At 45.8% G+C, this 17977-nt stretch overlaps 1 protein-coding gene across 1 annotated transcript in view; it reads right to left on the bottom strand.

Annotated features, from left to right (window-relative positions):
• Positions 1 to 17715, bottom strand: part of CHSY1 (chondroitin sulfate synthase 1) — a 113275-nt gene extending 95560 nt beyond the window's left edge. The window contains exon 1 of the mRNA XM_038747152.1: positions 17369 to 17715. Coding sequence (XP_038603080.1) covers positions 17369 to 17715 — 347 coding nt within the window. The remainder of the gene's footprint in view (positions 1 to 17368) is intronic.
• Between the last annotated feature and the right edge of the window lie 262 nt (positions 17716 to 17977).

Raw genomic sequence — 17977 nt, 5'->3', positions numbered from 1 at the left:
ATAAGTGATTCTCCTTAATGAATATAAAGAACTTTTTAAATATTTTCTAAATGCAAAATTGAATACTTATAGCCCATTAAATTGTATCCTAAAAATAAATTTGGTAATTTTTTTAAAAAGAGGAATTCTCATCTATATTCTTTACCATTCTAAGTCCAAGGAAAGGGCCTGAAAAGCAACATCGTTCCAGGATACAATAGTTTTAAAGTTATCTTTTGTAAACTAAATTTTAAAAATAAGAGTCTTCTTTCTATATGAATATAGTTTCGTCACAGAGAAAAGTCTTTGTTGTACATCAACAAGGAAAGCTATTCCCATTGTAAAATTTAGTTTAAATCTCACTGAATGCAAGAGAAAATGGCCCCTAGGCCAAAAATGACAGTGAATTACTGTAACCTGCTGCTTTTCATACTGAGAGATTTAATAGCAGTGGTCACCTAGGGGAGCCTAATTCACTATAACCAATTCTCAATTAGCTGTAGTAATGGAGGGCAGGCAGTGTCCTGCCTAAACACATTGGGAGGAAGAGGAGTGAGAGAATCTATGTGGGCCTTTGAAACACGAGCCCACTGTTGGGTAGGGACCGTCACTATATGTTGCCAACCTGTACTTCCCAAGCGCTTAGTACAGTGCTCTGCGCACAGTAAGCGCTCAATTAATATGATTGAATGAATGAATGAGTTTTAAATGTGCAGATAAAACTACTAAAAAATTCACCAGTAATTTCAACCTTCCCTTCCATTTAGGCTTTTCTTAAAATCAGAGAAGGAAGCAGAGATGCTGGTCATGCCTATACCAAACAAGAAACACCATAAAGCAAACTCCATTGCATGATGTTGCTAATCCCATTCCAAATGTTTAGACATTTTAAATCTTTAATGTTCTATTTCAAGGTTCTGCCATAATTCAGAGTATCTGTACATGCAGTTTAACTTCATTTTTACTGCGGTAACCATCATTTACTTACTACTTATTAACCATGGGGTAGATACGAATGCATCAGATTGGACACCATTCCTGATCCATATGTGGCTTACAGTCTGTTTTATCCCCATTTTACAGATGAGTAAACTGAGGCCCAAGGGTGAGGTGAGTTGCCCACGGTCACACAGAAGGCTAGTGACAGAGCTGGGGCTAGAACCCAGGTTTGCTGACTCCCAGCACAGTGCTCTTTTCCCTAAACCTAATCTTTCACAAACAGCAGATAATTTGACCACAGAAGTTTCATGAAGGGATGCTGGATTTAATATTTCAAGAGTGAACATGTTTAATCTTTAAATTTGGTACTGAAAAAGGTTACACTTAGAAGTGCTGAATGATTTTAAACCATTAAAGACACGCATGCATATAAAGAGACATGGTTCACTCGTGCCAAAACACATACATATCCCTGGAAATCCAAAAACTGAATTAACAGATGAGCTAGTTTTGCCAGTTCTTCTGGAAGTATATAACAGTAATGGAGTAAGAAGGTATTTTGTAATTCTGAATAACAGATTGAGAGCCTATCATATTACCATACTAAATTCATGGAGAAGCAGCATGGTATAGTGAATGCAGCCCAGGCCTAGGAGTCAGTAGGCCATGGGTTCTAATCCCAGCTCCACCACTTGTCTGCTGTGTGACACTGGGCAAGTCACTTCACTTCTCTGGGCCTCAGTTCTCTCATCTGTAAAATGGGAATTGAGACTGAGAGCCCCAAGTGGGACAGGGACCGTATCCAACCCAATTTGCTTGTATCCACCCCAGCGCTTAGTAGAGTGCCTGGCACAGAGTAAGCGCTTAACAAATACCACAACTGGGGAAGAGTTGAGTACTGACTGAACCACCAACTACACTGAAACCAATTCTCCCCAGAACTCCACATCAACAACCCCCTTCTGGTCTTTATTTCATAAGTAAAAGCAGACCTGTGGGGACTTGCACCCCTGGGACACAGCACTCTAAGCATCCACTCCACCCACTCTTCCCTATAATCCTTTCAGTCAATCACTCCATCAATCAATTATATTTTTTGAGCACTGACCAGGTACACGGCTTTGTACTAAGCACTTGGACGAGTACAATAGAACGGTTGCCATACTCTGGCCATATTGAAAAGATGTCAGAAGAGGAGAGGAATGGAGTGGTGGTAAATTCCAAAATGCACTACAATCTTCCTCAGGTGAACTTGGACAGGGAAGCAGCGTGGCTCAGTGGAAAGAGCCCAGGCTTTGGAGTCAGAGGTCATGGGTTCAAATCCCGGCCCTGCCACTTGTCAGCTGTGTGACTTTGGACATGTCACTTAACTTCTCTGGGCCTGTTCCCTCATCTGTAAAATGGGGATGAAGACTGTGAGCCCCCTGTGGAACAACCTGATCACCTTGTAACCTCTCCAGCGCTTAGAACAGTGCTTTGCACATAGTAAGCACTTAATAAATGCCATCATTATTATTACTATATTGTGCATGATGGGGGAGACTTCTCGGGGGGGAAGTGACACAGTATTTCTCTCCCTCACTATAAGCACAGGTTTCTCTAAATGGATCTAAAAACAGTCCTTTCTCTCTCTAAGCAGGGGCGGGGGGACGGTGTGACCCTAAAAAAGCTGACTGAAGGTACTTTTAGTAAGAGGAAAAAAGGATGCTTCAACATCCATTCAATCATATTTATTGAGCACTTACTGGGTGCAGCACTGTACTAAGCGCTTGAAAGTACAATATAACAATAAGGAGTCACACATCAAGCTTACAGTCTCAGGGGAGAGACAGACATTAATATAAATAAATTAAATATATATATATATATATATAAGTGCTGTGGGGCTGGGAGGGGGAATGAATAAAGGGAGCATGTCAGGGCGACACAGAAGAGGAAAGGAAGGCTTAGTCAGGGAAGGCCTCTTGGAGGAGATGTCCCATCAATAAAGCTTTGGGGGTGGGGAGAGTAATTGTCTGTCGGATTTGAGAAGGGACGGCGCTCCTGGTCAAAGGGAGGACACAGGCCAGGGGTCGGTGGCAAGAAAGATGAGATCCAAGCGCTTAGTACAGTGCTCTGCACACAGTAAGTGCTCAATAAATACGATTGAATGAACAGAGGTACAGCTGGAAGGTTGGCATTACAGGAGTGAACTGTGCGGGCTAGGTTGTATTTGGAGAGTAGCGTGGTGAAGTAGGAGGGGGCAAGGTGATTGAGTGCTTTGAAGCCAATGGAGAGGTGTTTTTGTTTGATGCAGAGATGGATGGGCAACCACTGGAGTTTCTTGAGGAGTGGGGAAACACGTCCTGAACGTTTCTGGAGAAAAATGATTCGGGCAGCAGGGTGAAGAATGGACTGGAGTGAGGAGAGACAGGAGGCTGGGAGGTTAACAAGGAGGCTGAGAGAGTAATAATAATTAGGGTACTTGTTAAGTGCTAACTATGCGCCAAGCACCATTCTAAGTGCTGAAACCACAGTGCGATAAGATAAATGATTGGATTAACGTAGTAGCAGTTTGGATAAAGAGGAAAGGATGGATTTTAGCGATGTTCTGAAGGTGGAACAGATGGACTGAATGTGTGGGTTGAATGATAGAGAGGAGTCAAGGATAACGCCAATGTTAGGGGCTTTTGAGACATGAAGGATGGTGATGCCATCTTCAGGGGTGGGAAAGTCAAGGGGAGGGTGGGGTTTGGGTGAGAAAATAAGGATTTCTGTTTATTTTCACATCTAAACCATTTTACTGGGTTACTTTTTGAGACCCAGCAAAAAGTGCAACTATAAAATACCTCTATAGTTAAGTATTAGGGAAGATCCTGCAAACGGATGGGTTATCTTGGGAGACATGAAGCCAAATTCCTATGGTGCTTTTAATAAGGGGTAATTATGTTAATCAAATGACTTGAAAAAGAGAAGCTTCCTGGCACAATCAGCCTAAGGGATAAATCGAGTCACCTAGAAAAATGAAAAAACATCCAAAATATTTTGATTTCTCCTGAATTTCCCTCCAACTTCTAGCCCTACCTAGCGGGCCATTTAGTAATTTTTTTTTAAAAAAAAACAAAAAACAGTGAAACAACTGTATATTATATTTCTATCTCTGTAAATAGTTACACTGAGAGAGGAGAATGATTCTTTGTCTTCACTTCACGGTTCAACTGCAGATTTGCTTTGAAGACAGACCAGTTGTGGACAATCGTGCGTTCCAAAGAAAATATGGTTTCTTATTGGGCTCACTTCTTTCAAAATAAGAGTGTTTCCAGTAATTGAAATCTTATTCTGAAAGAGGCTTGGACTCTTTCACTGTGTATCTACAAACTAAGATTTGAGAAACTTGTAGATAGATAGAAGATTCTGCCTGAAGAACAGTAACTGACCATTCCATGATTTCTTGCACTAGGATAACTAATTTGGGCCTTTTAACTCTATGCAAGTTTTTTCCAAGTCCCTACACTTCAACTTAAGGGCACAGAATACTAACCGAAGGGAAAAAAGTAAGTGGCAAGTGAGAGTGAGGAGAGTGAAACTATATATGCGAAAAACTTACATGCAATTTAAGGTAACCCATACTAATGACTTTTTGGGGGGGATTAAGATAAAATGCAATGTAGTGTGGTGTTCTTTTTTTTAAAATAGTATTTGTTAAGCACTTACTACATGCCAGGCATTGTACCAAGCACTGGGGTAGATACAAGCAAATCAGGTTGCAGAGTCTATTTCCTACATGGGGATCAAAGTCTTAATTCCCATTTCGGGGTTGAGGTAACAGGCATAGAAAAGTGAAGTGACTTGCCCAAGGTCACACAGCAGACAAGTAACAGAGCGGGGATTAGAACCCAGGTCCTCTGATCCCAGGCCCATGCTCTTTCCACTAGGCCACACTGCTTCTCAGTAATTGCACCCTACCACTAAGTCGACATTCAAGAAGAGATAGATAATTGACAACTAAAAAGAGAAATCACATGCAGAATTGAAGTACAAGAACCCGAAGCTGTCCATCATCATCAATCGTATTTATTGAGCGCTTACTAATTGCAGAGCACCGTACTAAGCGCTTGGAAAGTACAAATTGGCAACATACAGAGACAGTCCCTACCCAACATTGGGCTCACAGTCTATGTTAATCATTAAATCAATCATATTCATTGAGCACTTACTGTGTGCAGAACACTGCACTACGCACTTAGACAAGTACAACAGACTTGGCTGACACATTCCCTGCCCACGAGGAGCGTACAGTCTAGAGGACTGTAAATTGTCTATTATCATCTTTCCAAGATGATCAAATGATTATGAGTCACAAATATCCAGTGGCTCAATAAAAGTTAGTCACTAACAAGTGTTTAAGAATTGCATAGTCTTTCTTGGTTAGTTTTGAATTTCGGGAAGTCACATCCAGGATTACTGTGGTTTCTAATCTCATTGCCTTTCTTTTTTCAAGAAATTCCTTGCAGACTCCTAAAACCCACAAGCTATAATCAGGCTGCAATGTAATGTGATTGGTCCACTTTTCAGTATTTGTTACTTTGTGCCCACTAAATAAAGGGGAAAGGCTGCCTTTTCGATTTTACCCCAAAGTTAAATCACCAAATCAATTCTAATCTGGAATTGTTATTTTTCACTACTGTTTCTTTGCAAGAATCATTGAAATTTTTTCACCTTTCATGAGAAAGGCTTCAGCTTGCCTCCACTTAACCCTTTTCAAGCAATTACTAAGAGCACCCAGCATTGCTCCAACTTTCCCTCTTACGGAGGTGTTAGTGAGCAGTGCAACAAGGAATGCGTCTGTTTGTTGTTATTATTATACTCTCCCTACTACTTAGTACAGTGTTCTACCCACAGTAAGCGCTCAATAAGTACGATTTGCAAAAACCCAAAAGCTTGCCCCCTCAACTTGCTCCCTCCTACTTTACCTGGCTACTCTCCTCCCACAACCCAGTCCGCACACTTTGCTCCTCTAATGCTAACCTTCTCACTGTGCCTTGAGCTCATCTCTCTGGCCACCAACCCCTAGCCCACATCCTGCCTCTGGCCTGGAACGCCTTCCCTCCTCAAATCTGACACACAACTACTCTCCCTCACTGGCACATCTCCTCCAAGAGGCCTTCCCTGACTAAGCCCCCCTTTCCTCTTCTTCCACTCCCTTCTGCATCACCCTGACTTGCTCCCTTTGTTCTTCCCCCGTCCCACCCCCACAGCACTTATGTTTCTATCTGTAACTCATGTATTTAGTGTGTCTCCCCCTTTCTAGACTGTAAGCTCGTTGTGGGCAGGGAATGTGTCTGTTTATTGTTGTATTGTACTCTCCCAAGCACTTAGCACAGTGCTCTGCACATAAATACGATTGAATGAATAAACAGAGCTACGGAGGAAAAAAAATAAAAAGTTAATAAAGTCCGCAAACTTGATCATCAGGTCCTGGGCCATAGCTGCAATCACTGGGCACCCTGTTATTTTCAAAACATCATTAACTTGTATCTATCCCAGCACTTAGAATGGTGCTTGACACACAGTAAGGGCTCAACAAATACCAGAAGTACTTTAGGATGTAAGAAAGAACAAGCCAGGCTGCAAGGAACACAAAGTAACAGCTTGAAAAAAACCACACATTTAACCCTTGTTAAGACTACTTGGCTCTTTAGGTAAAGTTACGTGGATTGGCAACTAGGGCTTATTGCTACAGTTTGGCGTGGTAGGCCTGAGAAACGGTAGGCCGGGGTCACGCAAATAGGAGGATTTTGGTGTTGGACTGCATTCCTCCACAAGCCCAACCGTTCACCAATTGACAGCTAGTGCCCGAGGGTACTAGCAGGGCTGCGCTCTTCCTCTTAGCCAACTACTGGCAGACTGCCTGGATGCTGGGGACCGTCTTGAGGCCACCCATGAGAGCAACAGGATGGCAGCACAGGGCCGGAGGCGATGAAAACGTCCGAGGTGCTCATATATCAGTCAGGCCGATAGGCTACTGCCAAAATTCCTGAGCCAGGCTCTGAAATCATTGCCGCAGTTGGCACAGCGTTATTCCTCCAAATCAATCCAAGGGATTTATTGAACACTTACTATGCGCAGAGCATTGTACTAAGTGATTGGGAGAGTACAAACAGAATTAGCAGACATTCCCTGCCCATAACAAGCATAAAGTCAGCTTGGGGCAAAGTTAGGTCTCTTCCAGGGAGATTTAAATTAAAGGAAAAAAAAAGGTTTTTTTTTCTAAACCCAAAAAATCTCGTCCAAAAACCACATTTGCTCTGCTCAGACACACCCAGTGACTCGGTGGACGAATCAAGACTGGAAATTTTAGGGGGTCTGAATGTCCACAATGACTACGGCCACGCCACAACTTCTCTCTGCCTCATTTTAACATCTGTAAAGGATCACCTAGCAAAATGCTAAACACACTTGGAATCAGGGGCAAAATGCAAGTGATATTTTTCTTAAGGGCAAGGCCCACTTCCTATGGGCCCCCCAGACCTTTGTGGTTTAGTTCCTGCATCGACTATATTCTGCCAGTAATAACATTTGTGGCATCTGTCCAGCACTTACAACATGCCAAGCGCTGTACTAAACACAGGGATTAGATATGATACAATCAGATCAGTCCCTGCATCACATGGAGCTCAAGGTCTAAGGGGAAAGGAGAATAGGTAATGTATCCCCATTTTTACAAATGAGGAACTGAGGCACAGAGAAGTTAAGTGACTTGCCCAAGGTCACCCAGCAGGCAAGTGGTGGAGCCAGAATGAGAACTCAGTTCCCCCGAATCTCAGGCCCATGCTCCTTCCACTAGACCACGGTAGATACAGGTGTAAAGAAAAGAACAAGAGGGGGAAACAGACAGAGACTGGAGTTGGAATGTAAACATTTAGTTGTCCAGGTTTTAGCGGCAGCCAGAAAGACAACGTGGAGAGTGAAAGGAGATCAAAATTTGCATCTGAGGATAGCTCCAATCAGTTGTATTATCTCCAGGTGGAAGACAGGATGATGGAACAGTGGAAACAAAGTCCCATACCGATCACGCTTCTTTCGCGGGGGTCGGGGGTGTCACAGACACATCTTTCTTAAACCAAGCGTGGCAGTGTTTAGAAGCTTTGTATTTAGGGTATTTCCTCTTACAAATGGGTAAAATGGTACCTTAGACAGGCAGTGCTTTTCACCTGAACAGCTCCGAGTAATCATGTTTCTTAACCCAATTTTTGAATAATAGATATGATGTGGGATAACATTATCCTCATTTTGGATGCAAATTTACTAGGAAAGGATTAAGTGATTTTCCACGGCCCTGTGGTTGGACAGTCACGGATGCCGCGAAAGAACCTGTCGACTCAATCTCCTAGGCTAGGCGCTATCATCCCCCAGACCACGACTGGGCTGTTTGCCAATGGTCCCACTCTTCCTGGAAATTCACCGTCCCATTTCTGTTCATGACACCCACCCTGGGTCTCCGTCCCTTCCCCTCCACACTCCTCCCACTTTCTCTGCCCTAGCTCAGAAAGGAGGAAGGAACTCTAAGGAAAGTAACACCGGAACACAGCCACCACAGATGTAGGGGAATGACAGAGGCGGGGGCAGAAATACCACAGGACCCCATGAGCTACAGAAGAAGCGGCACAGGCCTGCCCCCCTCCCCCAGTTGCCCACCCTGGAAACATAAATCCTTGCTTTGTCTGCACCCCATCACAATTCCGCTTAACTGCACCTTCATTTGTTAGCAGTTCGAACCCAGGTTTCAACGCTAAGTGCCCGGGGCCTAAAAATCGAACTCACTGGATCGCCGCCCATGTGGGAATCATCATCATCAATCGTATTTATTGAGCGCTTACTATGTGCAGAGCACTGTACTAAGCGCTTGGGAAGTACAAATTGGCAACATATAGAGACAGTCCCTACCCAACAGTGGGCTCACAGTCTAAAAGGGGGAGACAGAGAACAAAACCAAACATACTAACAAAATAAAATAAATAGGAAATAGGGAATACGGGTAACATCAAAAAAGTATACTCCTCGGGCAGTACCCAGCAGCGTGGTCTGGTGGAAAGAGCATGGGCTGAGGAGTCTGCGGATGTGGGTTCTAATCCCAGCTCTGCCTGTTCTGTGACCCTTGGCAAGTCACTTGAATTCTCTGTGCCTCAGTCACCTCACCCGCAAAATGGGGATGAAATACCTATTCACCCTCCCTCAGACTGAGAGCCCTATAAGAGGCAGGGATTGAGTTGCTTATATTGTACCAATCCCAATGCTCAGTACAGTGCTGTGCACATAGTAAGCACTAAAATCCAATTATTATTAGTATTCTACTCCTTCCTCTTCAACCCTCCTTTACGGATCCATTCCCTGACTCGGCTACAAATGCCACTGCCAACACCTGCTGAAATGGAATGAGAAACTAGTAACCGAGTTGTATATTTTCCATAGGGCAAAAAATATTAGCTGTAAACAGGAAACCACAGAACTGAGGCTAACATCTTTCTCACTGCTCCAAAAGGTTATTAAGTGCTCCGTTTTTTTCTGATTTTAGAACAGCTCACTTTGGTTTAAAAGGCTTGACATTTTCTGTGGCTCTATCAACAGATCCTCCATCTGCTGAGGGTCAGTTTCTGGAAAACTGCATTGTGAAATGTAAGTTGATATTCTCTTTAAGAGCAATACTTTGAATTCCAAATAGCGCAGTATGGAAGCCCTTTAGATGACAACTATTAGCTACTTGGGATGAAAAGTTAATTTACTCTAGACTGTGACCTCCCCCTTTAGACTGTGAGCTCACTGTGGGCAGGGAATGTGATTGATGTTATAGTGTACTCTCCCAAGCGCTTAGTACCGTGCTTTGCACACAGTAAGCGCTATGCAAGTGTAATTAATAATAAAAGTACAAGGTGTTCTTTTCATTCTTTTAAGGAAAATGTAGAGCTGGTTCCAAAATTTAAATACGAGCGGCAATCTAGCTTATATGTTCCCAACAGACACTGACTAGACTAGCGCGGCATTTCCATTCATTAATAAATTGAAAACTCCGGCCCGTGTTTCTTACTGTTTGGTGTTTCCCAGCATCTAGTACAATACTCTGCAACCACTAAGTACTTAGTCAATACTGTTGATGACAGTGGTGATGATTACATTAGCTATCAATCTGATGTGTAATTCTATCACACTCCACTGCACATTTCCTACCTCCCTCAATTGTATTGATTGAGGGCTTACTAGGCGCAGAGCACTGTACTCTGCGCTTGGAAGAGTACAATACAACCGAATTAGCGGGTCATGTCTGCTAATTAGCGGACGTGATCCCTGCCTATAACGAGTTTACAGTCTGGAGGACGAGTTTATTATAGTCTACCTCTCTGATAAGGATCTGTTTTACTGAAGAGAGCTAATTCTAAGAGAGAGGCTGTTCATAACAGGGTATTTTCCCAAATAAATCCTGGAAACAGGATTTTCCCTACCCTGCCCCCCAAGTGGAGGCAAACAGCCCCTGAAAGAGCCCGTTCATTTTTATGAGTCATTTGAAACAAAAGTCTCACCCTGAACTGCTTAGGCAGAGGAGCAGATTCCCATATATTGCCTTCCTTCCAATCCCTGGGAAATCTCATCAGGGGCAGGCACATTTGGGATTCCCCCCCAGCTTTAAGCTCACTGAAGGCCGGGAATCTGTTTACCAACTGTGATATATTTTATCAATGATGGGTGTATAGATCTATAATTCTACTTATTTATATTGATGCCTATTTACTTGTCTTGATGTCTGTCTCCCCCCTTCCAGATTGAGAGCCCGTTGTCGGGCTGGGATTGTCTCTCTGTTGCTGAATTGTACTTTCAAGTGCTTAGTACAATGCTCTGCATACAGTAAACGCTCGATAAATACGACTGAATGAATGCATGAAATACATAGCGTCCTCTCCCAAGCGCACATTACAGTGCTCTGCACGCACTAAGCGCTCAACAGATACAATTTATTAGCCAAACTCGACGGGAAACTGGATGCAGAAATTGGGAGCTGCTTCCCAAATCCGTGGCTCCCTGGCCCAACAAGTCGGGATTCCCGAGGAACCTCCGAGAATCAATCCAATCAATCAGTGGTATTTTGGGGGGCGCATACAGCGTGCGGGGCACCGTGCTAAGCGCTTGGCAGAGTCCACTATAAAGGGACACATCCCGCAAACGAGCTGACAGACAGGTCCCAGCTGTAGGGGGGCTGGAGGGATTCGTGCATTCATTCAATCTGTTTCTTCATCACCATCATCATCATCAATCGTATTTATTGAGCGCTTACTGTGTGCAGAGCACTGTACTAAGCGCTTGGGAAGTCCAAGTCGGCAACATATAGAGACGGGCCCTACCCAACAACGGGCTCCCAATCTAGAAGGGGGAGACAGACAACAAAACAAGTAGACAGGCGTCAATATAAGAGCCCGTCGTTGGGTGACAACCTGGTCCCCTCCCCAGCGCTGAGAACAGTGCTTTGCACATAGTAAGCGCTAAATAAATGCGATAGAAGGAGTGAAATGAATGAGTGCCCCCCTCCGCATCTGCATCCTCCCCCCAGATCCCACCCGATTTCTCCCCTCCCGGGGTGGGGGGCTCCAGCTCAGCCCCGGCAGACCTCCCCAAACGCTTACTACAGTGCTCTGCACACCGTAAGCGCCCAAGAAACTTTTAGACTTTTAGACTGCCATTACTATTATTATTAAGACTGTGAGCCCCCCGTGGGACAACCTGGTCACCCTGTCACCTCCCCAGCGCTGAGAACAGTGCCTTGCACATAGTAAGCGCTTAACAAATGCCATTACTATTATTAATTATTAAAACTGTGAGCCCCCACCGCGGGACAACCTGGTCACCTTGTCACCTCCCCAGCGCTGAAAACAGGGCTTTGCACATAGTAAGCGCTTAACAAATGCCATTACTATTATTAATTATTAAGACTGTGAGCCCCCGTGGGACAACCTGGTCACCCTGTCACCTCCCCAGCGCTGAGAACAGTGCCTTGCACATAGTAAGCGCTTAACAAATGCCATTACTGTTATTAATTATTAAGACTGTGAGCCCCCCCATGGGACAACCTGGTCACCTTGTCACCTCCCTAGTGCTGAGAACAGGGCTTTGCACATAGTAAGCGCTTAACAAATGCCATTACTATTATTAATTATTAAGACTGTGAGCCCCCCGTGGGACAACCTGGTCACCCTGTCACCTCCCCAGCGCTGAGAACAGTGCTTTGCACATAGTAAGCGCTTACTAGACGCCACCATCTAGTAAGCATCTTTTAGACTGTGAGCCCACTGCTGAGCCCCTTCCTTCCTCTCCCCCCTCCATCCCCCCATCTTACCTCCTTCTCTTCCCCACAGCACCTGTATATATGTATGTACATATTTATTACTCTATTTATTTTACTCGTACATATCTATTCCATTTATTTTATTTTGTTAGTATGTTTGGTTTTGTTCTCCGCCTCCCCCTTTCAGACTGTGAGCCCACTGTAGGGTAGGGACCGTCTATGTTGCCAACTTGTACTTCCCAAGCAGTGCTCTGCACACAGTAAGCGCTCAATAAATACGATTGATTGATTGACCGTCTATGCTGCCAACTTGTACTTCCCAAGCGCTTAGTCCAGTGCTCTGCACACCGCAAGCGCTCAATAAATACGACTGATTGATTGACCATCTATGCTGCCAACTTGGACTTCCCAAGCGCTTAGTCCAGTGCTCTGCACACCGTCAGCGCTCAATAAATACGACTGATTGATTGACCGTCTATGTTGCCAACTTGTACTTCCCAAGCGCTTAGTCCAGTGCTCTGCACACCGTCAGCGCTCAATTAATACGACTGATTGATTGCTCATCATCACTATTATTAACGCCCGCCATAGAGAAGCAGTGCGGCTCAGTGGAGAAGAGCCCGGGCTTTGGAGTCAGAGGTCATGGGTTCAAATTGCCAACTTGTACTTCCCAAGCGCTTAGTCCAGTGCTCTGCACACCGTAAGCACTCAATTAATACGATTGATTGATTGCTCATCATCACTATTATTAACGCCCGCCACAGAGAAGCAGCGTGGCGCAGTGGAGAAGAGCCCGGGCTTTGGAGTCAGAGGTCATGGGTTCAAACCCCGGCTCCGCCCGTTGTCAGCTGTGTGACTTCGGGCGAGTCACTTCACTTCTCTGGGCCTCATCTGTAAAATGGGGATTGAGACTGGGACAACCTGATCACCTCGTCACCTCCCCAGCGCTTAGCACAGTGCTCTGCACATAGTCATTTTATTTTGTTAGTGCGTTTGGTTTTGTTCTCTGTCTCCCCCTTTTAGACTGTGAGCCCACCGTTGGGTAGGGACTGTCTCTAGATGTTGCCAACTTGGACTTCCCAAGCGCTTGCACATAGTAAGCGCTCAATAAATACGATTGGTGATGATGATGATGATAGTAAGCGCTTAATCAATCAATCACATTTATTGAGTGCTTACTGTGTGCAGAGCCCTGTACTAAGCGCTTGGGAAGTCCAAGTCGGCAACATCTAGAGACAGTCTATAAATGCCGTCATTATTATTATTACTATTATTATCCTCGGGGCAGCGGTGGGACCCAATGTTGGGTAGGGACTGTCTCTATATGTTGCCAATTTGTACTTCCCAAGCCGCTTAGCACAGTGCTCTGCACATAGTAAGCGCTCAATAAATACGACTGATGATGATAGTAAGCGCTTAATCAATCAATCAATCACATTTATTGAGCGCTTACTGTGTGCAGAGCCCTGTACTAAGCGCTTGGGAAGTCCAAGTCGGCAACATCTAGAGACAGTCTATAAATGCCATCGTTATTATTATTACTATTATTATCCTCGGGGCAGAGGTGGGACCCAATGTTGGGTAGGGACTGTCTCTATTATGTTGCCAACTTGTACTTCCCAAGGCGCTTAGCACAGTGCTCTGCACATAGTAAGCGCTCAATAAATACGATTGATTGATTGATGATAGTAAGCGCAGTGCTCTGCACATAGTGAGCGCTCAATAAATACGATTGATTGACTGATGCTAGTAAGCGCTTAATAAATGCCATCATCATTATCAGTAGTATTATTATCCTCGGGGCAGAGGTGGGACCCAATTCATTCATTCGTGCCATTTGTACTTCCCAAGCCGCTTAGCACAGTGCTCTGCACATAGTGAGCGCTCAAGAAATACGATTGATTGATTGACGATAGTAAGCGCAGTGCTCTGCACATAGTGAGCACTCAAGAAATACGATTGATTGATTGATGATAGTAAGCGCAGTGCTCTGCACATAGTGAGTGCTCAATACGATTGATTGATGATAGTAAGCGCAGCGCTCTGCACATAGCAAGCGCTCAAGAAATACGATTGATTGACTGATGATAGTAAGCGCAGTGCTCTGCACATGGTGAGCGCTCAATAAATACGATTGATTGATTGATGATAGTAAGCGCTTAATAAATGCCATCATCATTATTATTACTATTATTATCCTCGGGGCAGAGGTGGGCCCCAATGCTGGGTAGGGACTGTCTCTATATGTTGCCAACTTGTACTTCCCAAGGCGCTTAGCACAGTGCTCTGCACATAGTGAGCGCTCAATAAATACGATTGATTGACTGATGCTAGTAAGCGCTTAATAAATGCCACCATCATTATCAGTAGTATTATTATCCTCGGGGCAGAGGTGGGACCCAATTCATTCATTCGTGCCATTTGTACTTCCCAAGCCGCTTAGCACAGTGCTCTGCACATAGTGAGCGCTCAAGAAATACGATTGATTGATTGATGATAGTAGGCGCAGTGCTCTGCACGTAGTGAGCACTCAATAAATACGATTAATTGATTGATGATGATAGTAAGCGCTTAATAAATGCCATCATCATTATCAGTAGCATTATTATCCTCGGGGCAGAGGTGGGACCCAATGTTGGGTAGGAGCCGTCTCTATATGTTGCCAATTTGTACTTCCCAAGGCGCTTAGCACAGTGTTCTGCACATAGTAAGCGCTCAATCATCATCATCAATCGTATTTATTGAGCGCTTACTATGTGCAGAGCACTGTGCTAAGCGCCTTGGGAAGTACAAGTTGGCAACATATAGAGACAGTCCCTACCCAACAGTGGGCTCACAGTCTAAAAGAAATACGATCGATTGATTGATGATAGTAGGCGCAGTGCTCTGCACATGGTGAGCGCTCAATAAATACGATCGATTGATTGATGATAGTAGGCGCAGTGCTCCGCACATGGTGAGCGCTCAATAAATACGATCGATTGATTGACGATAGTAAGCGCAGTGCTCTGCACATGGTGAGCACTCACTAAATACGATTGATTGATTGATGATAGTAGGCGCAGTGCTCCGCACATGGTGAGCGCTCAATAAATACGATTGATTGATTGACGATAGTAAGCGCAGTGCTCTGCACATGGTGAGCGCTCACTAAATACGATTGATTGATTGATGATAGTAGGCGCAGTGCTCCGCACATGGTGAGCGCTCAAGAAATACGACTTATTGATTGATGATAGTAGGCGCAGTGCTCTGCACATAGTGAGCGCTCAAGAAATACGATTGATTGATGATAATAGGCGCAGTGCTCTGCACATAGTGAGCGCTCAAGAAATACGACTGATTGATTGATGACAGTAAGCGCAGTGCTCTGCACATAGTGAGCGCTCAAGAAATACGACTGATTGATGACAGTAAGCGCAGTGCTCTGCACATGGTGAGCACTCAATAAATACGATTTATTGATTGATGATAGTAGGCGCACTGCTCCGCACATGGTGAGCGCTCAATAAATACGACTGATTGATTGATGCTAGTAAGCGCTTAATAAATGCCATCATCATTATCAGTAGTATTATTCTCCTCGGGGCAGAGGTGGGCCCCAGTGTTGGGTAGGGACTGTCTCTATATGTTGCCAACTTGTACTTCCCAAGGCGCTTAGCACAGTGCTCTGCACATAGTAAGCGACTTCCCAAGCCGCTTAGCACAGTGCTCTACACATAGTGAGCGCTCAATAAATACGATTGACTGATTGATGATAGTAAGCGCAGTGCTCCGCACATAGTGAGCGCTCAAGAAATACGATTGATTGATCGATGATAGTAGGCGCAGCGCTCCGCACATGGTGAGCGCTCAATAAATACGATTGATTGATTGATGATAGTAAGCGCAGTGCTCTGCACATAGTGAGCGCTCAAGAAATACGACTGACTGATTGATGATAGTAGGCGTAGCGCTCTGCACATAGTGAGCGCTCAAGAAATACGACTGATTGATCGATGATAGTAAGCGCAGCGCTCTGCACATGGTGAGCGCTCCATAAATACGATTTATTGATTGATGATAGTAGGCGCAGTGCTCTGCGCATGGTGAGCGCTCAAGAAATACGACTGATTGATTGATGATAGTAGGCGTAGCGCTCTGCACATGGTGAGTGCTCCATAAACACGATTGATTGATTGATGATAGTAAGCGCAGTGCTCTGCACATAGTGAGCGCTCAAGAAATACGACTGATTGATTGATGATAGTAGGCGTAGCGCTCTGCACATAGTGAGCGCTCAAGAAATACGACTGATTGATTGATGATAGTAAGCGCAGCGCTCCGCACATGGTGAGCGCTCCATAAATACGATTGATTGATTGATGATAGTAAGCGCAGTGCTCCGCACATAGTGAGCGCTCAAGAAATACGACTGATTGATTGATGATAGTAGGCGTAGCGCTCTGCACATAGTGAGCGCTCAAGAAATACGACTGATTGATGATAGTAAGCGCAGCGCTCCGCACATGGTGAGCGCTCCATAAAGACGATTTATTGATTGATGATAGTAGGCGCAGTGCTCTGCACATGGTGAGCGCTCAATAAATACGACTGACGATAGTAGTACGATTTATTGATTGATGATAGTAGGCGCGGCGCTCCGCACATAGTGAGCGCTCAAGAAATACGACTGATTGATTGATGATAGTAAGCGCAGCGCTCCGCACAGAGTGAGCGCTCAATACGACTGATTGATTGACGATAGTAAGCGCAGTGCTCTGCACATGGTGAACGCTCAAGAAATACGACTGATTGATGATAGTAAGCGCAGTGCTCTGCGCATGGTGAGCGCTCAATAAATACGACTGACGATAGTAGTACGATTTATTGATTGATGATAGTAGGCGCGGTGCTCTGCACATAGTGAGCGCTCAAGAAATACGACTGATTGATTGATGATAGTAAGCGCAGCGCTCCGCACAGAGTGAGCGCTCAATACGACTGATTGATTGACGATAGTAAGCGCAGTGCTCTGCGCATGGTGAGCGCTCCATTAATACGATTGATCGATTGACGATAGTAATCGCTTAATAAATACCACCATTATTAGTAGGAGTAGTATTATTCTCCTGGGGGCCGAGGTGGGCCCGGGTCACTGACCTGAAGGCGGCCACGGCTCGTCCGTGCAGGTACTTCTGGGCCGTCATGACGCCCACGAAGAGGAAGCCGTGGGCGCGGGGCGGGAGGAGGAGGAGGCCGCCGCCCCGCGCTGCCCCGGGCTGCGGCTGCAGCGGTTGCTGCTGCTGCTGCTGCTGCTGCAGGCGCTGCTGCAGGCGGGCGGCGGGCGGCGGCGGCGGCGGGGGGCAGCCCCGGAGGGCGGCCTGGCGGCGGGGGCCGGCCCGGCGGAGGTCGGCGGCGCGGGGCAGGACGAGCCGGGAGGCCAGGACGAAGCCCAGGACGAGCCCCAGCAGGACGGCCAGCCAGGAGCGGCGGCTTCTGCCGGCCATCCCCCCCACCCCCGCCGGGGCCCCCCCGCCCGCCCGCCCGCCCGCTGCCCGCGGCTCAGCGCCCGCCGGCCGGGGGGCGGCCCATACGGAGGCCGACTTCGCCCCCGCTCCCGCGCCTTCAAGGCGGGACCATGCCGCGCTGCCGCCGCACGACTCCGCAGCCGCTGCTGCTGCTGCTGCCGCTGCAACTCAGCTCGCCATTGCGGCGGGAGCCCCGCGCGTCACCCGCGACGCGTTCGGCGGCGGCGGCGGAGGTCTCGCG

The sequence above is a fragment of the Tachyglossus aculeatus genome, chromosome 5, assembly GCF_015852505.1.
Source record: "Tachyglossus aculeatus isolate mTacAcu1 chromosome 5, mTacAcu1.pri, whole genome shotgun sequence".
Lineage (NCBI taxonomy): Eukaryota > Metazoa > Chordata > Mammalia > Monotremata > Tachyglossidae > Tachyglossus > Tachyglossus aculeatus.
The sequence above is the reverse complement of the archived record's forward strand: the minus strand, read 5'-3'. Positions and strand labels throughout refer to the sequence as shown.